We start from the raw sequence: 22,039 nt of genomic DNA, 5'->3' as shown, positions 1-22,039 counted from the left end.
CTGTGATTGAAACAATAATAAGTGATGATTTATTTAATAAATTTAATTCGCCGACACAGTGGCAGGATTATCACAAAGAAGTATCACGCAGACAAAGTTAATAACGTGCACAGAGGTTACTTAATTAATGTGATCCGAAAATAACGTTTTTAGAGTCGAGCATTATTCTAGATATACAAACAAAATCCGTGATTAATGCATATAAAAGGGGTGCAATACATATGATAACATTAACCATGGTGAGAATTGATTTGTTAGAACAATCTTATCACAATAATTTGATGTTATTTTACAAGTTCAGCTTTGGTAAAACTAAATGTAATACGGATCTTCTAAACTAGTTGAAAATAGAGCCTAAATGTTAAGTTTGTACACATCAATAAATAATATTGTGGATTATGTAAATTGAAAATACTGAGAAATGGAACATAAATTTATTACAAATAAGAAATCGTTTAAACCCTTCATATCTTTTATATTTGTCCTAACTCGCATAGAAAACGTTGTTCATCAAAATTACAAAAACTTTTAATTTTCTAATATAAATTTATATCTATACAACAAGAGAAATGCATCATAAGGAGGAATATAAAACTTGAACTTCAAAAGAAGAAAATCAATGAAAACACTGAAAATGGGGAAAAATGAATGAAAAAAGGTTGACAAAACCGGTTACTCTCTGTACGTTAATTTTTAATATAAATATCTAAATTAGTTTTCTTTTAAATAAAATCCATTAAATCATTCCTTCTTCTAAGTTGTTTCTTCAATAATAATCTTCTTCTTCAGGATATAACTCCCCTCCTCCTCCTCCTCCCATATGTTGCATAAGTAGCTGAGCTGCAGAGAGCTCTCCAGCTCCTTCATCCTCTTCTTCCTCTTCGTCATCTTCGTCATCTTCGTCATCTTCGTCCTCATAATCTTCAGCCTCTGAACGCACACAGATCATGTAAGCGTAATTTCAAGTGACCCTCCATGCAAGAATGGAAATGCCCGTTTACAACAGTAACCTTTTAACCTTAATTTGATCATAAAAGTGGAAGATACCGTCGTTTTTCTAACTAGAAAAGCGTTTATTCCGATGTTTCTTCATTGCTTTTTTATAAGCAAGCATTGCGCAGGTCACTTTCGCAGAGAAACCGCAAATGAAAATAAACAGTTTAAAGAAACAAAAAAATATGTATATAAAATTCATACTTAATTAAAAAAGCTTTTAAGGGTGCCGTTGTAAATCGGGCATTGCCATCTCTGTATGGAAGGTCACTTGAAGTTATGCATACAGTCCCTTTAAAGAGCTATCCAATTAAATCAGGGTTTTTACAAATGAAAGTTAAAATTATAAAATACATGATTATAATAATTGTTTGTTTTTATTTACTTTTATAGCTATGTGAAAGTGCAAGTGACGCCTCATTTTAAGAGATTCATGACCCATTCACAACGGTACCCTTTAAACCTTCGCTTGAGTTTCAGTAAAAAAGTATGTGATATTCTTGTTTTTCTGAAAAATTGCAATTTTCATTTGCGGTTTCATGCAGGAGCGACAAACAAAGAAATTATCAGAATTAATGTTCTAGAAAAAAACGCTAAATTATCCTCATTGTTGCTTGAGATAAAAGTTTACAGGGTACCGTTGTGAATCCGGCATGCTATTCTGTAAAAAGGTCAATTTAAATTGAGATAACTGTCCCTTAAATCCCAAAATAAGCAATTCTAGATACAGACCTGTCTCTGTGCTTTTATTCTCCTCATTAAGATCTTCTATAACTATAGGCAGTGAACTCTCCGCCGTTTGCTTTGTATAAATGACAGGGGCGGATGGTTGATTTGAACTAAGGACAGGGGTGGTTGGTTGGCTTGATGCGGAGGATTTGGGATCATGATTCTTGGATTGACTAGTTTGGCTTGTACTTACATCTAAAAATTAAAGATTAAGGGACTGTAAGAGTAATTTTAAGTGACCATTCATGCGAAGTTGGCAATGCAAATTCACAACGGTACCCTTAAAAGCTTTGTCTAGACAGCTGATCAAGTATGAATTAAGTAGTTATGTTTTATTGACCAAATAAAAAATTCAAGGATACCGTTGTGAATCGGACATTGTCGTATTTGCATGAATGATCACTTAAAATTATTCTTATACTTCCTCTAAGTAGCGGCTATGGTTCTGAATTAATTTATTTATTCTTGTGAAAAATAGGTCTAAGCTGAAACTAACCTTTAACAAGCCATCTTTTGTCTGATACAAAGAAACTATTGAAAGGGCCGGGGTCATTAGAACCAATTAAAATGGGTCCAACGTCATTTTTTCAATAATAATGAAAAGAACCAGGATGTTTGGTTCTAAGAAAAAGACAAAAGAAACCCTTTAATAATTTTTGTTTATTACGGGTTATTACCTGAGCTAGGTTTATTAGACCTAGATCCAACAAAATCTCCGAAATTCACTAATCTCTTAGGTTTCAAATCACTTTTCTTATCATTTGTTTTGCCCGGTGTTTCTCCGGGTGTAGTTCTATTCTTAGCGCTTCGCGCCCCCAGATTGGGTTTTATCTTTGGAATTGATCTTGGGGCTTCTTCAAGCTTGATCTTTTTGGGTTGGGAGGGAGTAGGATCAGGGGAGGGTCTTTCCTCACCAAGATTTATCTGAAATGATTATTGAAAAAGTAGAATATTCGACAAAAAATGAAATTTGAACGTCAACTGGCAAGTTTTTTCCGTGTTAGGTACTTTAAAATAAAAATAAATCCCCCAAATCCATGCACANTAATAAAATTACCCGGGGGGGTTTACTGACCTGTCCATTTTCATTGGTTTGCTTGCTAGTATCATCTAGTTCCGATCCAAGTTTTGTTCCAGGACTCATGTTTAAACTTCGTAATACATCATAGTTGATTTTGGTTGATATTTTCTTCTCCTAGGGTGGGATAAAACCCTCGGTCAACTTTAAATTCATTTCATACTCCCCCCCCCCCTTTATACCATTCTGAGAGCCATGTAAAATTCAACCATTTAAGGTTTATAAATCTCAACTACTTTTGAAACAAGTTATTTTACAAATGGTGTAAAAGGGGGAAAAATGCTCCAATTTAATGGACTACAGATGTTATTTCAAGTCCGATTAACAACAGTACATTCGTCTGATAAATATGGTCTCAAGATTAGATTATTTTCAATTAAAAGTGATTTTTTTCGTCAAGAAAGAAGGAAGATAGTGTCAGAATTTAACATTTTTTCAGACAGAAAAACCTCGATATCGTTCTCATTGTTTTTCATATAAAGGTTTAAATGGCAGTTTTGAATCGGACAATGCCACTTTATAAATGAAGAATCACTTTAAACTACGTCAACAGTCCTTAAAAGACAAAAATGGTGGGGTCTGTTTAAATTCTCTTATCCCGAGGTTTTATCCCTGGACAATTTTCTCTATAGCCTCTATGGCGGACCCGTTGGACTGATGATTCATCTTGATCTTCTTCTTCATCTTCCTCTTCTTGTCCGGGTCCTTACCGGCCTAGATCAGGAGGTTTTTCTTTAAAGAAACTGAGTTTTTGCCACATACTCTGATTTTCTAATCTCTTTATCTTTCCAACCTTATGGTGTAGAGTAGACCTTTAATATTTCAAAGTATGAATTCTGTTAGATCAATTAATCTAAGTTTGACATATGTAAGGGTTACACCATCAGGTTGGAAAGATAAAGGGATTAGAAAATTTGGGTTCGTTTCCAGAACTCAGCTTCTTTGTTAAATGTTTTTTGAGCATTTTTTTTAAAAACACCCATTTAGCTTTCATCATAAGCATCAACTTTAAACATTGATAATCAGTTATCATTCCTTATTAAAAATCTATTTTGTAGTGAATAACAATTTTCTTTGAATCCCGTTAATCTAAAAACTTATTAATATTGGTACATGTTAAAACCAGTTCTTTACCAGTTCATTGAATTACGACAAGGTTAAAATTTCCATTCGTTCTTTGCTTTCGGAGATTAAATAATTAATTTTTAACTCTTATCAGAAATTTTAAAATTTGCCAAATAATAAAAAATTAAAAAGGGAGAAAAAATGCATTAAATTTTTTAGTTTTTTGTTTTAAGTTTATAATTAAAAAAAAACTGTTGAGATTAACCGGTCATGATGAGCTTCATCAAAATCAAATGAAATTGTCCCAATAAAGTTGACCTTGATTAATTCTTCTCTTTCTATCTTCTCCCGTTTAATCTTCTCTTCTTGCTCCAGTAGGTATTCAGCGTTCAACTTAACATTCAGGAATTTAAAGAATTGTCGACCAAGGGATATATTTAAAGAATTGTCGACCAAGGGATAAATTTAAAGAATTGTCGACCAAGTGATAAATTTAAAGAATTGTCGACCAAGGGATAAATTTAAAGAATTGTCGACCAAGGGATGAATTTAAAGAATTGTCGACCAAGGGATAAATTTAAAGAATTGTCGACCAAGGGATAAATTTAAAGAATTGTCGACCAAGGGATAAATTTAAAGAATTGTCGACCAAGGGATAAATTTAAAGAATTGTCGACCAAATTTAAAGAATTGTCGACCAAGGGATAAATTTAAAGAATTGTCGACCAAGGAATAAATTTAAAGAATTATAGCTTCGTCGCTGAACCGGCGGTAGGCAGCTCAAATTCATTAAATTCGGACCCAAGGGGTATATAATATATTTCAAAAATAATCCTCAATCCACAAAATCCTTTTCTAAATGTATAAATACATTTTTTTTCCTTGTGAAGCGACGAATTAATTACTACATGCACCTGTGTGTTAAGTTTGTTATGTGTTAGGGGAGNATTTTACCTTTAGCCGGGAAATTCTTAACACTTAGAAAGATGTAACAAATAATACAATTTCTCTCATGTGTAAAAAAGAAAAAATGAAGGTCGTCTTTTGACGAGTTTTTGGAGGATTTTGAGTTTACCTGAAGCCAGCGTTTAGTTTTCAGTCTTATCTCAGCTCCGGTCATTATATAAGAATCTATTTCATCTTCATCTATACCAGTCAAATCCAGTTCCTCATCCTCATCCCTACAGAGTACATAATTATTAATCATTAATTAAAGAAGAATATAATTCAACTTCAAATTAAATCAAAAGGAGTAAAAAAAATTTCCAGATAATGGCCAAAATTTTATTTATATTATCCATCCTGAAAAATGGAGGCAAAATTTTCACTTTTCCTCAAAATCTTCAAAAACCCCCCTTTTCATTAAAAAGGCATTCTACCCCTGGGTAGTGATGTGAAAAATATTAATAAAATTACCCCTTCCCATCTTCATCCTCTCTGCTATCCTCCTTAGAGTTGGTCAGATAATCCTCCACGGAGTTCCGGAGTCCCATACCAGGGGAGTTTACACTAATTAATCACAATCAATCAATCTTTCATCGACATTGACAACTCTTCTAATAAACCAAACAACCTAGGTCAATCAATCATCGATCAATCGACAGATCTACTGAACATCCAGTCAATCATTTTTGACAACTAAACCATTCAATTTATCAACCATCTAGGCATCAACCATAAAAATGCGAAGTCAATTATCAAAATATCAACCTAAAAAGTTTTTAACGTATTACCTGACTCTAGCAGGGGAGATAATATGACGGACTGGAGTACTTGTAGGGGGAGGCATTAACAGATAATCTAACTGCTCCTGAAAAAAATGTTTGAGGATTTTTTTGGAAAAAATATTCACGTTCAAATACTTTTTAGGTCGAATGATACCAAATGCAACTTTTTTTTTTACATGAACATACATTAATAAATCGATTTCCGAAATGTTAATTTTCTTTGCAACCCCCCCCCCCCACACCTACCTTGGAAGACAGTTCTTGTATCTGAGTTCCATCTAAACATTGTGAGATGATTCCAAGGGTTTCTTCACCGATAAACCGCGCAGTTTCCACTTCTTCTAGATTCTCATCTGTATCTGGACAATCAATACAGACAATCAATCAATATAGCAATAGATCAATATATTAATCAAAGATCTAATTTGTTATCAATCAATTAATCAATTAATCAATCAATCAATCAATTAATAAACCGGGCAGTTTCTACAATTTTCATCTGAATCTGGACAGGTAATAAAATCAATCAATAAATCAAAAAAGCATTAGATTAATATATTGATCAATCAAAGATCCAATTTCTAATCAATCAATCTATCACCGATAAACCGTGCGGTTTCTAGATTCTCATCAGTATCAGGGCAATAAATACAGCCAATCAATTAATCAAAAAAGCAATGGTTCAATAATAGCAATAGTGAAATAAATCAATCAATCAAAGATCAAATTTTAATCAATCAATCAATACAAAAAACAGAGCAGTTTCTAGTTCTTCTAAATTCTCATCTGAATCTGGACAATCAGAGTAATCAATATAATAAATCAATAGAGCATTCGATTAATATATTTATCAATCGTAGATAAAATATTTAGTTAATAATACATCAAACAATCAGTCAAATTATCAACAGCAGCTAAGGCTAAGGCTAACAGCATATTAGGCCAGATGGCCAGATCCTTTTCTTACAGAAACAAAACTGTATGGATATCTCTGTATAAAACTTATGTACGGCCCCACCTTGAATACTGTATACAAGCCTGGAATCCCTGGCTGATTAAAGATAAAGAAATCCTGGAAAAAGTACAGAAAAGGGCTATTTCCATGACTTCTGGACTCTCAGGATCTACCTATGAAAAGAAACTGAGAGAGGTTGGACTCACTAGTCTGGAGTATAGAAGGAAGAGGGGAGATATGATTCAAGTCTGGAAAATCCTTCATGGACATGATCATGTGGAAAAAACAAATGGTTTAGCTCAGCCTATGAACCTGGTGCAAGAGTTATCAATATTTGGAATGATATTCCATATGAAATCAAAAGTGCTGGAAACCTGAACATTTTCAAAAACAAGCTCGATAACTGGCTGAATTCCTGAACGGCCAATGAAGTCGGAAAAGAGATGTTTTAAATTATCACACCCGTGATAAATAAATATAATCACACCAATTAAAAATTAAATTAAAGATCGATCAATCTGTTCATCCATCAATTAATCAAAAGATTAATTAGTCAATTATTCAATCAATTAATCAACTGATCAATCAATAAATCAATTAAAAATTAAAGATACCTGATGCAGATGGACTTTGTGAGTTTTCATCTGACGAAGAAGGCCGTCTGCTGAAAAAGTAATATTTATTTTTTCCTCTTTTCACAAGATTCAAAATAAAATAAAACCTCTTGCTTTAAAGTTGATATCTGGGCATTTACTTCAGCATGGCAACAATTGTTTAAACATAGAACAAAACCTTCGAATGTAAAAGCCCCAATTTTCAGCGATTGCACTCTGAACCCACTGCATTAACGCCATAAATCTGGGAAGAATTCAATCTATTTCACCAATAAACAATTGACCGCTAAAATAATTAAAGAGGTATCTAATTCAATTCAATTTTCAATTAAAATTAAATATTTCTGAAGGAACATTAGTAAAACAATTTTTACGATAACATATATATATATAAATAACATCATATAATTGCTCCTTCAGCAGGAGAGCTCAATAGCTCGGGGCTGTTTTAGCTGAACCTCCCTGTATCTCTGTAAGCTCTAAAACAATTGAACTGGCAACACTACGGGGACGGAAGGGTTCAAGTACACAATGCGGATCAGCACTACGGAGGCGACCAGGCAGGGGTTTACAGACGGCTTTAATCATACGGTATCAACACAATTTTAATTATAAATTGAAAATGAAGGGCTCAAATAATTGAACAGAAACAGAAACACCAATCAATGATTTGAACAAACATAACAAAATAGTTTAGAGCACTGAAAATTCCGACATTTATTAATAAGCGTAGTTTTTAATTCAATTTTAAATTCGTTTTTATTAGAGATAAGTTTCAAATGAAGTGGTAAATTATTCCATAGAGATGGGAAGGTATAATATAATTGAAAACGTTTAATATAGTCAAGATGAATTCTAGGAATAATATAATCACTATCATTTCGAAGTTGATATACCAAAAAAGTTAGAGAAATGAAGCCACAAGTTTCAGATAAGAAATTTTTGTTCCGTACACCATACCTGAGTTTAGCAAGCGACCCCTTTAATTTCCCTTTTCTCTCCTCCAGCTCCTTCTCTATCTCGGCCTCGAGGCTACTCATCTCCTTCTCCAGTAGGTCCTCGTCCTCCAGTCTAGCCAACCTGTGGGAGTCAAGGAGATTAGTTTAGTCAAGGAGAATAGTTAAGTCAAGGAGAATAGTTATGTCAAGGAGAACAGTTTGGTCAAGGAGAATAATTTGGTCAAGGAGAACAGTTTAGTCAAGGAGAATAGTTTATTCATGGAGAACTTTTTAGTCAAGAACATTTTAGTCAAGGAGAATAGTTTAGTCAAGGAGAATAGTTTAGTTAAGGAGAACAGTTTATTCAAGGAAAATAGTTTATTCAAGGAGAATAGTTTATTCAAGGAGAATAGTTTAGTCAAGGAGAATAGTTTAGTCAAGGAGAACAGTTTAGACAAGGAGAACAGTTTAGTCAAGGAGAATAGTTTAGTCAAGGAGAATAGTTTAGTCTAGAAAAATACTTATGTCAAGGAGAACAGTTCAGTCAAGGAGAATAGTTTGGTCAAGGAGAACAGTTTAGTCAAGGAGAATAGTTAAGTCAAGGAGAACAGTTTATTCAAGGAGAATAGTTTATTCAAGGAGAATATTTTAGTGAAGGAGAAGTCAAGGAGAACAGTTTAGTCAAGGAGAACATATGATACCTCTCTCTATCCTTTTTCCTCGCTGCCTTAAAGCTGGGTGGATCCTGTTCCTCTGTCATTGCTATAATCAAATATTTTAATAAATAACATTTTTTAGCTTTGTTGGGTTTCTTTTAGAAAATATTCATGAAAAATACCCTTCTCATTAAATTTCAAAAAAAACATATTAACTCCGGAAAATAAAGCGATAAAACATTCCGAAGATTAGAGAGGGGACTGAGTAAAAAAGGAAAAAAGGGAAGGAATGCTTTAAATGCACGTTTATACGATATTTCTAATTTATAAAGAAAAAATGAAAAAAAGCGAAAATATTTAATTATTTTATCTTGGAGACAGGGGTAGGAAACAAACAAAAAAACAAGCAAGCAAACAGCAACAGGCGATGGGACTCAGCTTAGTGTAACTAGGCGTAATAGTAAAATGGTTACATTTGCCCCCCCTTCCAGCCCCCTCCCTCCTTCCCCCGGGGGAAAATTAGTTCTCGTTGCATATCCCTCAGACATATAAGGTTGTTTCTGCTGAAAATTGGACGATTTTTTAAATACGGCGGGCAACGTACATACACTTTTCAACATCAAGATCTTTGGTCATAAATATTGGATGGGTGGCATTTCCCGGAGACAAAGGTCAGTATTGGACGATTTTTAAATTCGCACAAACATACCTTCAATTTTGGGGAATAAAAATCATTTTCGAAAGTAGTGGGGGGGGGGGAAATTCAAGAAAATATATTTCCCTGGTTATTAATTAAAAATTTACCATCAAGATCTACTGTCATAAATTCCTCTAGAGTGAGTTGAGAAGCCGGAGTTTCTCCGAACTCATTTAATCTCTTCCGTAGTGTACTCTCATGTACTTTTACTACCTATACAGTACATAAACACTAGACTTGTGTCATAATCGGATATACATTAATTTCCATCCTTTGGTGGTTATTTTTAATGGGGTCTCGGCCTTGATTTCCACGGAATGATGGTTGATCTTTATTTATTTATTTATTTATTTGTTCAGTACATAAACACTGTTAATGTGTACTCTCATGTACCTTTACTACCTATACAGTACATAAACACTGTTAATGTGTACTGCCATGTACTTTTACTACCAATACAGTACATAAACACTGTTAATGTATACTCTCATGTACTTTTACTACCTTTACAGTACATAAACACTGTTAATGTGTACTGTCATGTACTTTTACTACCAATACAGTACATAAACACTGTTAATGTGTACTCTCATGTACTTGAACTACCCATACAGTACATAAACACTGTTATTGTCTACTCTTGTACTATTACTACCTACACAGTACATTGACGCTTTCATTATGTACCCTTAAGTAATTTTACTACATACACAGTACATTAACAATGTTATAGTGTACTCTCATGTACTTTTACTGCCTATTGTGATCTTTTCCGTCGCGTACTCTCATGGTATTACACTAACAGTTAACAAACAATGAACTATACATAACAGTATCATTGCACATGTCGTTCTAACTCTGTGATCCATGCACCCCGGAAGGGGGCACTGGGTTGCCGGGAGGGGTGGTTACCTAATAACACTTTTGTTATTAGGGAGTCATACTATAGATACAAATAAAGATTGTCTTTAGAAAATTTTACCTTTATGACGTCATTTATGGTTCTGTTAAATTCGTGAAGTCGACCTGGAAAGTAAATCATTTAAATAAATAAAAAATTTCACGATGTTTTAACTCTCACAGAGTAAATAAAATAGGCGTCAGTTCCACATTTTAAAGAAAATATATTTTGCTCATTTGGATAATTCAAAATATTTTTTTATCCCGAGATTTAAGTATCGAGTATGAACATGTTCAATGTTCATTGTTCAACGTATTTCTGGGGTACTTAACTTTCACAAAGTTTACCATCAAAGATTGAAGAAATGGTAAGATATTTTCCATTAAGCTTTTATAATGAATTCGTGGTAAAATCATCAATTGCATTCTGAAGAATTAACATAATTGTATATAAATAATTAGGCACTTCATACGAAGGTCACTTTCAATAGAAAAGACAACTTTTCTTGAAATATTAAGAAAAGAATCTGTCAAGGACCCCGCTATGGACCATTCCAACCCCCAGAAAACGTTGACACTTCCTTTATTTTTATGGTAACCAATGTAAAACTAATATAAAAAACTAAATTTAAAAATCAAAATTAGATCAATCAACATATATTTACCTGCTATTAAGAGTGCAGCCCCGCAGAGTCCTGAGGGTCTTCGTCCAAAATGGATCCAATCTTTTTTCATTCGTGAAACTTAAATATTTACTTTATTTAATAGACGCACAGGGGTGTATATTTTCTTAAAAATAATTTCTCCCCCTTTTGACAAAATATTCCCCCCTAGTAATGTTTTTAGGTTTTTTTTTATAGCGGAATTAGGTGAAACGTTGTTTTTTTCCCACAGAGTATCAAAAATCAGGGAGGGGGGTGTAATTCTTGAAAATTTATAATCCTGATCGGCCAAATCGATTCGGCCGTTTTGACGTTTATGGGATGCCAACAAACTATAAGAAAAAGGCAAATACATTTCAAAGATAATGATAAATTAATGATAATGATTCCCATAGATATAGATGATGATGATTATAGATTACTATAGATTGATGATTATAGGTAACAATAGATTCGATGATTTTAGATTACCAAAGATAGATGGTTACCTAATCTGAGAGCTGTCATGGACACCTCGTGAGTTTTCTCTCCGAAATCTAACCTGTGAGCAAATCTGGAAGAAAAATGCATTTTTTTTTTAATCAATGCACCAATATCATTATATTATTGATATTAACTTCTGTTGAACATGATTATTTTCTCTAGAATATTCCATTCCCAGAAGCCTAACTGATAAATCCAAATAAAAAATCATTTTAATTTATCATTTTACACCATTTTCAAACCACATTATTTTATTCAGAAAAATAAAAAAAATGAGGGAAAGAAAAGTGCAAAAAAGAATCACATAAAAATCTTTAAAGAGGTTAAAAATAAAAATGTATTAATTTCATAATCCACCCATAATATATATATATATATATATATATATATATATATATATATATATATATATATAAATTATTGATATTAATTTCTGTTGGACATAATCATTTTCTCTAGAATATTCCACTAAGCCTGAAATAATTAATCCAACCCAGCAACAACAAAAATTAATTTAACATTTTCCATTCACATTATTATATGAAGACAAATTTAGAGCGCATGGGAAAAAGAAAAGAGAAAAAGAGGAATCACGTGCAAAGTTCATCTTGACGTTAAACTAATAACACACTTATTATTAAAGCTTAAGGATAAAAATGTATGAAGTTTTTACATCCAACGATATCATTATTAGTATTGATATTGATTACTGTCGAACATTTTCTCTAGAAAATAATAAGAAGCTGACATGATCAATTTAATTTGGAAAAACATTAAACACCATTTCAATTTATATTTGTTTTCTTCAAAAATTCAAAAACACGTGAGAAAGAGAATAGTGGAAAAATCAGAATCACATGAAAAACAAATTTTAATGATAAAAACTTTTTAATGGTTCAGGATAAAAATGTATTAGATTTATGATCCACTGATTTCATTATTATCATTAATATCAATTTCTGTAGAACATACTTTCTCTAGAAATGATTAAAAAATAAGAAACAAAATTAATTTTGCATTTTACACCAGTAATAATTTACAATTACTAAATTAAAAAAATTAAGACTTAATAAAATCATTTTTTTAAAAGCTTAAAAAAGAGATTATTTGAAGTGGTCCTTCATTTTTAGGGGCCCGATTAGCAACAGTAACATTTAAACACTTGTTTTAGATAAAAACATGATGAAATTCTTGATTTACTATCGATAACTTTTAAATTTCAGTTTCTTTGAAAAAGCACTTGCGGATTTATGCCGCAAAGGCAAAAAAGAAAATTTAGAGAATTTAACAAATTTTAAGAAAGAAAAAATACTTAATTGAGGGTCACGTTCAACATTCCCTTATACAAAGCTGTAAGTTTTAGTTAGTTAATTAAATTACCTCATTACGTAGAGACAAGGATCCATTGCTGGAATATTGATGCATAAAGCCTGGGAGAGTCTGATCAAATAATAAAATCTTATGGACAATTTTTCTAGGATTTCTTTCTTCTCTTTTTAAACGTCAGGGGGGGGGAGGGGGAATTCAACGAACTTGCAAGATTTTTTTAACCGTTTCCCAAAAAACTTTTTTTGCAGGGTTTCTAATTATTTTTGATAAAGGGCCTTAAGTGGAATAGAATATTTACCCAAGTAAAGTTAAAAGTTAACTATAAAATTTAATTATTTACAATACATTGAATTTTCAATTGATTATAGATCTACTTTCAATTTCAAATATTTCTAAATCTATCTATTTTCGCTCATATATAGTACTAGCTGAATTAAGGGCCCGGCGTTTGGGAAAAAAATTCAGAAAAAAATCGATTTTTTTTTAACCTATAACACCTCCCGGCCACCCATGAGTGTCCACAAAAGCAATCATATATATATATCTATGTTATCTATAGCTGGCCAAATGTGTTATTTTTTTAAGGAAACTCAATTTTTTTTCAAATTTTTTTCAAAATTCAATTTTTTTAATTTATGGGCAATGCCAGACACTTGAGGATGAAATTTATAAAATTGGCGTATTTATTAAAACGGTGAAATTAAATTAAATTAAAACTCTGACCTAAGATAAGTTCTGCCGAGCTCATAAACGTCAATCTGCAAGATGTCGCTGAAGTCGATTAGCATGTGAGATGTTCCTTCCGTTCTGCAGGTGATGTACACACAAGCAGCAATCACGTGACTGGACTTTCGTCCCCTGGCGGATTTATACAAAAATTAGAAGGGGAAAATATATAGAACATATATAGATATATATATATTCCCCAGCTCGTGTCCGGAGATTTGGACAAAACAGATGAAAAATTGGATATCAGAAAGCAAGATGTCCCAACTTTTTACACAAATGTTAAATGTATTTATTTTCAACCTGACATTTTTTGAGAATCCTACCTTGTTAAATGTTTTGACAGTGCTAACTTGAAGAAGTAGAATGCCATATCAATATGATCAGGACGTAACCGAAGCTGCTCTGCCAGATTTACAATCTTCTTCCGCGCATTTTTTAAAGTTATCTCCCGCGATTCCCGTCCAATACCGGCGGTAAATGTTCCGCCGATATTTTTTCCGCCTTTTGACTCTGAAGATACGAAAGTGCCGATAGCCGAGGAGCCACCATGTGCATTTTCCTCAAATTGTATATCTAAACAACAATAGTTTAATCAAAATCAAACAAAAAGATTTGGCATGAGACGTAGCGTTGTGGAGGGGGGGATAGACACAAATCCTTTTACTTTTTATTATTAAAGGTTAGGTTAGGTCAAGACAATTTCTGGACCGAGCGCTGCGGCTAGGATGGGCTAGGGGGCCGAGCGCTGCGGCTAGGACAGGCTAGGGGGCCGATCGCCGCGGCTAGGACAGGCTAGGGGGCCGGCGCTGCGGCAACGTGAGAGTTTTGTCTATCCACCCCCCCCCCCCTCCGCACCGCTACGTCCCGTGCCAAAAGAATTAAATTCAGGTTGCATCAAGGAAGCGTTATTTTGACATTAACAAATAACATGAAAATAATATTCGGGGAAAAAATAATAAAATATCAGTAAATCTGGATTCGAATCCGGTCCGTTTCTTTCAGGGCGGATCTATCAATATTAAATGGATTCAAAGCACTGAATAGTGAATATACCCGTTTAAAAACTCCGACTCATTCCTCAATACTTTAATAATATAATTTAAAACCAAAGGTATCAAGAACTGGGATCCCCGGGAAACTAACCTGAGACTATGATACTAGATTCCAGGACAGCTCCACAGTTTGTACACACCGCATCAGCTCTTGTCGAATCAATCTTTTAAATAAGAAAACATTGTTATTAATATTTTTATACCTAGGTTTTAGGTCAGAACGGTTGTGTGGTGTATCTAGGGATCAAGCATAGATCTCCATGTTCTGAAGATTTATGAAATAATTTAATCACTAAACGATATCCCGTGGTGGTGAATATTCTGCAGGGAGGACTCAAGCAATGATCCTCCAAATTCAAAGTGCCCAAATTGGATTTTGATATCACGATAATCTCCAAAGATCCGACTTCGTTCAGTTAAATGAGGAGAAACCAGGAGATATCAAGTTTAAGCACTCAAGATAAAAAGATAATACAAAACCTTAGGGCGACCATCTTTCTGGTAATATTCATAGCTGGGGTAACTTTACGAGATCTTTTACAGATTCCTTCATTTATTAGACTTGAAGTCCTAATTTTCTTCAAGCCTTTATACATTTTTAAGGCCTGCTCATACAAAACAAAATTATACCTCAAACTTTAATGATTAGGGTGTAAGGGAGGATTTTTAAGGAGTTCAAAAAAATGTCGAAAAATGTTCAAAAATAATTATTTTTACTTTCGACAAATAATGAAATATGACACAAGTTAATATAACAATTTTTCAAGGCCTTTTCAATTTATAAGTCTTAGTCCTGTAGCTTCATTAATAAAAAAGTAATTAATACATTTTCTTCCAACGAAAAATAAAGTAAATAATACAAAATTATATTAATTAACACATCTCTCCTACATTGTTAAATATTAATTACTTCTTTTAGCAGCTTTTAGATTCTAAACCTTTCATAGTGTTCATTAAAGTTTCTTCAAAGGATCGTAGTTCAGGATTAAATATTAAGGTTTAGTATTTTTTGATTTAATAAAAATTAGATTTGTTTATGTTAACCGCTTTTCTACATGGGGTTCGATTTTACTCTCCTTGTATTGATTAAGAAATAACATTCCCCTTAGATTAAAATAGGTCCCGTTTTTTCAATTCACGAGTGTAATTTCATAAAATTATATTTCCTCAAGTAGCGAACTGAGGTTGGAAATTTTTGTGCGGAATATTTTCATTTTTTTGTATCCTGCATTATGGGTACTTTCCCTACAGAGTATGAACAATACAAGATATCAAAGAGGAATGAAATTAGTCCGCCAGTCTGCATAAGACTAAAATCAATACTTCCATTTTGTATTATGAGTCGTCTTATTTACAGGTGTAAATCACGTCCCTAGACTTCTGTCGAAGTTAATTTTAAGATCACATAAAAATTTCATTATTGGAATTTTTTTAAGATTTAAAACTTTTCAACTCTGAGTGTGTAAAATTTTATCAGAATTCCAGAAATTACGAAAAACGGACTTTTCCAGTAAATAAAATGTTTAAGTACATTAATACATTCTATAGGAAGGATACTTCATAAATAATCCTTTACACCCCAACCTGAAATTTCTGGGATATGATTACAAAGTTTCTTGCGGCAGATTCTTAACAATTTATGATTTTATACCTACGATTACAATTAAAAATTTATTGAAGAGAAAACCGCGATAAGGATTAATTCAGGCCTATTTTAGATTATACAGCATCATAATTTCCAATTTTTCTCAATATTAGAATCCTTTCCCTCGTTAACACAAGCACCACACTCAACAGTCCACAATCAATATTTCAGGTGAAAAAAAATCATCTTAACAAAATATCAGTTAAGCCGATTGAGATCCTTCCACAATCCACATGCATCGAAATATTTTGGAATAACTTCTGGATTTACTTTGTACCTCAATATCGGTGGACCCGCATTCTTTGCATCTTCGAGACATAATTCTGAAAATGTTTAAAAAGACTTAATATTTGAAGTTTTATTCAAAATATTTTATTGTTTAAAATAATATATCCCGCTGCTGCAGATGTTATGTTGGAATAGCCAGTTCTGTCAAAATCACTTGATCCGAAATCCTGAAAAAAATGTATACAATTTCGTAGAAGCTTAAGTACAGAGGGGATCTAAAAAACCTTGGACCTTTTGCTTAGTACAATTTTTTAATGACCCAAATTTAATGATTAGGGGAGTAAATTACCCACCCACCGGTTCAAATCCTGAATCACCAATTTAACGTTAAAGATGCATGGCGTTCAATGTCATGAAATAAGGAGTTAATCAGTGATTCTGGATTTAAACCGGCGGTTGGTAGTTTTAACGGCCTCGCCATTTCTTTAGATTCGGTCCCTGGAGTAAATCTGTAATCTGATCGCTCTCCAACATGAAGATTCTTTCACGTTTTTAGCGTTAAAGCAAAATATATTTATTAACTACTAGCTGATGGGTCCGGCGTTGCCCGTGGAAAAAAAAATTTGAAACAAAATTCTGCAAAAAAATCGATTTTTTTAGCCAATAACACACCCCTGAGTGTCCACAACAAATTTCAGCACAATCGGTCCAGCCGTTTGACCAGCTATAGGCTTAAGTCTTGTTTTATTATATAGATGAAAGATATTTTAATCTTTCTGGAAGAAAATTTCATGAAGACGATGTGATGTTATTTATAGAAGTAAAAAAAATGCAATAATGAAACTTTTTAACACAAAGCAGTTTTAACACTGAAGCCTACAGCATCGTAAAACAATAAACGCCAGAGTTATTTATTTAGATTTTAAGATTATATTCTACCGTCCTAGTTGTTAGGTTCACTGATAAATGTCTCCAAAATGACCCCCCCCCCCCTCCTCCACAGGAAAAAACTATTTCAGGTACATAACATGGGGGGGATGTGCTAAAAAAAAATACACTACACTCACTCCAATGTTATCGAGATATGAAAAAAAAGAATTCAAATATTACTTACAGAGCAATTAACAGGAAAAAAATTAAGCCTTATTCGGTAGTTCCATATCCTTTATCCATAGATCAAATTTCATCTTTCTGAAATTACTTTATGTAAGGGGTCAGAAAGAAAGAAAGGCATCAGGGTAAATATATCGGTAAAATAATATTGATTGAATAATAAGGTCAGGATGCATTTTAACAATAGACAAGTCAATGCAAACATGATTGCCGAGTTTTTTTTTCGGCAGAACAAGTGCCGCTCCTCCAGCACAACCCTTTGACCGGTCCTGGTGTTTATCCGCAGGTGTAGCCGGGGAAACATTCGGCGAAGGGTTTGCCGGAGTGTTTGCTGTCCACGTGCACACGAGCCTGCTCGTTCTTCTTGATCATACGGATCTGCTGTTTACAAATCGTACAAGCTACCATCACAACAGGGTCCTTAATAAAAGAATATCAATTAATGATGATCTTATATTCATTGGGTCGATTGTCATATCAACGATGCATAACGATAGATTTTGAACCCTTCATATTAGATGTTTCAGATAAAAGATTAGTGGGAGAGGATTTATGGATATAAACAGCACAGACAAGCAATAAAATATCAAACAATTGTTCCATTCAGCGTTTCGGATCCGGATCCGGTCGGATCCGTATCATTTGGTCGGATCCGGATCCGTATCAGGAAACGTTGATATGGATCCGGGTAGCGCCAAAAATTAACCAAAACCATGGAATAAATAAATCAAAATGGTTCGTAAATGTATTATTTACATGACGAAAATTTTTCAAAATTATCTTTAGTAATTTAATGTTTACATTTATATAATAGTAACGACGACATTTTTAACTTTAACTTTATAAATTATAACCTTGCATAACATTTCATAGGGAAAATCCGATTCACAGAATCAAAAGTTACCTCGGATCCGGATCCGGATCCGTATCAGAGTCAGGATCCGGATCCATCATCACGGATGCGGATCCGCGGATCCGGATCCGCATCATAATGATATGGATCCGAAACACTGGTCAACTTCCATTTCAAGCAAAACTTACAAAATCAAATCGCATCTACCGAATCTTAAGAGAAATTATAGTTTTGAGACAATATGATAAAAATATTGAGGGAACCGTTGTAAAATATTCAAGCCACGCTTTTCAAATTATTCTTTAAAAACAATGTTTAAGTCAATTCAACAACATGTATTTACAATTTTACCAGTAAAAAACAAACAATATTTGTTTTGATCAGAAAAAAAGAAACAGATACTATTTGTTTTGATCAAAAAAAAGCAACAGATATTATTTGTTCTGATCAGAAAAAAAGCAACAGATATTATTTGTTCTGATCAGAAAAAAAGCAACAGATATTATTTGTTTTGATCAAAAAAAAAGCAACAGATATAATTTGTTCTGATCAGAAAAAAAGCAACAGATATTATTTGTTCTGATCAGAAAAAAAGCAACAGATATTATTTGTTCTGATCAGAAAAAAAGCAACAAATATTATTTGTTCTGATCAGAAAAAAAGCAACAGATAATATTTGTTCTGATCAGAAAAAAAGCAACAGATATTATTTGTTCTGATCAGAAAAAAAGCAACAAATATTATTTGTTCTGATCAGAAAAAAAGCAACAGATAATATTTGTTATGATCAGAAAAAAAGCAACAAACATTATTTGTTTTTATTAGAAAAAAGGCAACAAACATTATTGTTTTTATTAGAAAAAGGGGAAAAACATTGTTTCTTAGTTTTATTTTTTGTTTTATCTTTAAAAAGCAATGAATTATATTATATTATTGCAATCTGTAACAAACAGAGGTGTATACTATGTTCTTAAAAGATAATTTTATAAAAGATTTCTTCCTTTTTTATAAAAAAAATTTATGAAAAAACTTGCCTTTCCTCATTTTTTTAACAAATTCATCAAAACTTATTCGTTAAATTATACAATATACACCCCTCGCAGCAAACCTTGTTATTTGAAGGCAACTTCCCCTTCTCATCCCCAATCCCGTTGGCAACATTCTGCTTCTGCTTCAGTTTCTTCAAATCCTTCTTGGATGCAGGCATCTTTGGTCTGAAGTGTAAACCGGTTATTCATGTAAACATAAACACAAGGTTAGGATCGTATTCAGAATTTAATAATACACGTGGAGGTCATTAAAGTAGATTCCCAGACATTGATGAAAGTAAAAGGGAAATTGTAAATTCAAGTCAATATTCTTTAAATCAGGGACATGCCCGATTCACAAGGATACCTTTGACATTTGTCTGATAAATTATGTTGAAAATATCGTCGCTTTTCTAGCTTATAAGTATTGAATTCCGACAATATCCTACTCCATTGTTTCTGAGTAGAATTCCGCAGGCCAATTTTGTAAAAAAAAAAATCTACTTATAAATTAAAAGTTCATTCTTTTTCCCACGTAGATTTTAAGTGTACCGTTGTGAATCGGACATGCCACTCTATTAATTGATATGTTACTTTATATTACGTCTCCCTTTGAGCACAAATATAGAAATAGGAATCTACAAACGCGATTTATTCATACTAATAGGAACCATAATATTCTTAATTTTTAGTTTATATCCGTCTTATAATTACTTCTTTTTCAAGGCCTCTTTGGCGGCCTGGTAGCAGCTGAGGACTGCTCATTTTTCTGCAATTAGATTGTTATTTGGCGAGTATGGCAAATACAGATTAAGTTTGGAGTAAGGTAATTAGAGAATAAAATGTGAGAAAAAGAATTGAAAGTTTCGACGGACTAAATTCCGAAAATTCCTTTGCCATCCTCACCAAGAGAAAAAATAACACCACGTGACAAAAAAAAACGTGGTTGCAGCAATTTTGAAACAGATTTTAATCAATTCATTTCCTTTGAAGTTGGAACTGTTCATCCGCAGGTGTAGCCAGGGAAACACTCCTCGAACTTCTTTCCAGAGTGCTTGCTGTCCACATGGACGCGAGCCTGCTCGTTTTTCTTAATCATACGGATCTGCTGCTTGCAGATTGAGCACGCAACCATCACAACAGGGTCCTACGAAGAAATAATTATCATTAAAAAAAAAGCAGCAATCATTAATACGATAAAAGCTGATATTTTTTATTACCAAAAAAAAAACTTTTTACTCTGAGAGTGGCATTTGTGGCACCTTAACGTTTAAAATTAAAGGGGACTAAAGACGTAATTTCAAATATCTTTTCTTTTCTAGGGGGCATGTTCATTGTTCAATTGTAAATTTATTTGCTTCACTAGGAAATAACATATTATTTACGGGAAAATAAATAAAAAAATGAAGTAAAACTTGTCAAGAGTAAAAAAAACCTTTCTAATGTTTTTTTTTCATTTTAACCTCAAACATCGGAAATTATGGAAATCTGATTTTGTTAAAAGAAATTGACAAAACCGAGAAATATTTATGAGCAGAATCCGGATCCGGTTCATATATAAGGACGGTTCCAGGATCCGGATCCGGTTCATATATAAGGACGGTTCCAGGATCCGGATCCGGTTCATATATAAGGACGGTTCCAGGATCCGGATCCACATCACAATGCAGAACACTCAGGTGCATATTTGGGTATTTATAACTATGACATAATATGTAGAGAGGATCGTAAGGATACAAATAAGGGGATAGGAGGAGGTCTTTTAATCTATGCAAAAACTAGCCTTGGAGCATGTGAGTTTGAAAGCGAAGAGATGAAGGATTTTAACCAGTGTTGTGGAATTGAATTCAAATCTACTGCTCACTCATATATTCATTTATTTTTGATCTATAGACCACACAACCTTTATAATGGTGAAAATGTGACTGAGAATAATTACAATCTTTTGAAAGCAATTAAAAATTCTCCTAAACAATCTGTCCTAATAGGAGATTTTAACTATTCGGACATAGATTGGAAAAATAGAACTGCATCAGCTAAAATAAGTAAAGACTTTTTAGAACTAGTTGAGGACAAATTTCTTAAGCAGTGCATAGATTTTCCTACTCACAATTCTAGAAAAATCTTAGATCTGGTCTTAACACCGGGAGAACTTGTCATTAGCTGTGAGAACCTAGGAAAACTTGGATCAAGTGACCACAGAATGATCCTAACTCACATAAGAGGTGAAGTATCAACAAAGAACAAAACCAGCTATTTTAGTGACTGGAAAAATGCGGACATTGTTAGTCTAAAAGAGTTCTTATGCAACATTAATTGGCAGGAAGAACGACACAACATGGACATTGAAGAAGCCTGGAATCTTTAAAAACAAACTATCTGAATGTATGGACAAATTTGTTCCTCAGAAGGTAAAAAAATTGAACAATCAGCCACCTTGGATGAATAGGGATTTGCTACAGCTCATCCGAAAAAAGAGAAGAGTTTGGAAGAGATACAATAAATACAGCAGCATGGAGGACAGGACTGAGTATGAAAATATGGAAAGACAAGTAAAAAACCAAA

The 22,039-nt window shown here is 33.0% G+C and overlaps 1 protein-coding gene across 3 annotated transcripts; it reads right to left on the bottom strand.

Moving 5' to 3' along the window:
• Nucleotides 1-20,618, bottom strand: LOC111708379 (transcription factor IIIB 90 kDa subunit). 3 transcript variants are annotated; one of them, XM_023481726.1, is made up of 25 exons: nucleotides 20,189-20,618; nucleotides 19,555-19,660; nucleotides 17,595-18,013; nucleotides 16,530-16,707; nucleotides 14,699-14,771; nucleotides 13,879-14,128; nucleotides 13,550-13,684; nucleotides 12,878-12,937; nucleotides 11,503-11,567; nucleotides 11,018-11,095; nucleotides 10,435-10,478; nucleotides 9,560-9,665; nucleotides 8,801-8,861; nucleotides 8,122-8,241; nucleotides 7,162-7,211; nucleotides 5,839-5,951; nucleotides 5,599-5,675; nucleotides 5,282-5,374; nucleotides 4,941-5,046; nucleotides 4,184-4,258; nucleotides 3,413-3,514; nucleotides 2,798-2,917; nucleotides 2,400-2,646; nucleotides 1,726-1,917; nucleotides 1-930 (listed from the first exon to the last, which is right to left on the bottom strand). In XM_023481726.1, the coding sequence occupies exons 4-25, from the start codon at nucleotides 16,569-16,571 to the stop codon at nucleotides 767-769; spliced, it is 2,373 nt and encodes a 790-aa protein (XP_023337494.1). In that variant the 5' UTR covers nucleotides 16,572-16,707; nucleotides 17,595-18,013; nucleotides 19,555-19,660; nucleotides 20,189-20,618; the 3' UTR covers nucleotides 1-766. The 3 variants fall into 3 exon arrangements, with proteins under 3 accessions (XP_023337494.1, XP_023337496.1, XP_023337495.1); XM_023481728.1 differs by having other exon boundaries at nucleotides 7,162-7,208; XM_023481727.1 differs by having other exon boundaries at nucleotides 19,555-20,618.
• Between the last annotated feature and the right edge of the window lie 1,421 nt (nucleotides 20,619-22,039).

The sequence above is a fragment of the Eurytemora carolleeae genome, unplaced genomic scaffold (assembly GCF_000591075.1).
Source record: "Eurytemora carolleeae unplaced genomic scaffold, Eaff_2.0 scaffold20, whole genome shotgun sequence".
In the NCBI taxonomy this organism is placed as follows: domain Eukaryota; kingdom Metazoa; phylum Arthropoda; class Copepoda; order Calanoida; family Temoridae; genus Eurytemora; species Eurytemora carolleeae.
The sequence above is the reverse complement of the archived record's forward strand: the minus strand, read 5'-3'. Positions and strand labels throughout refer to the sequence as shown.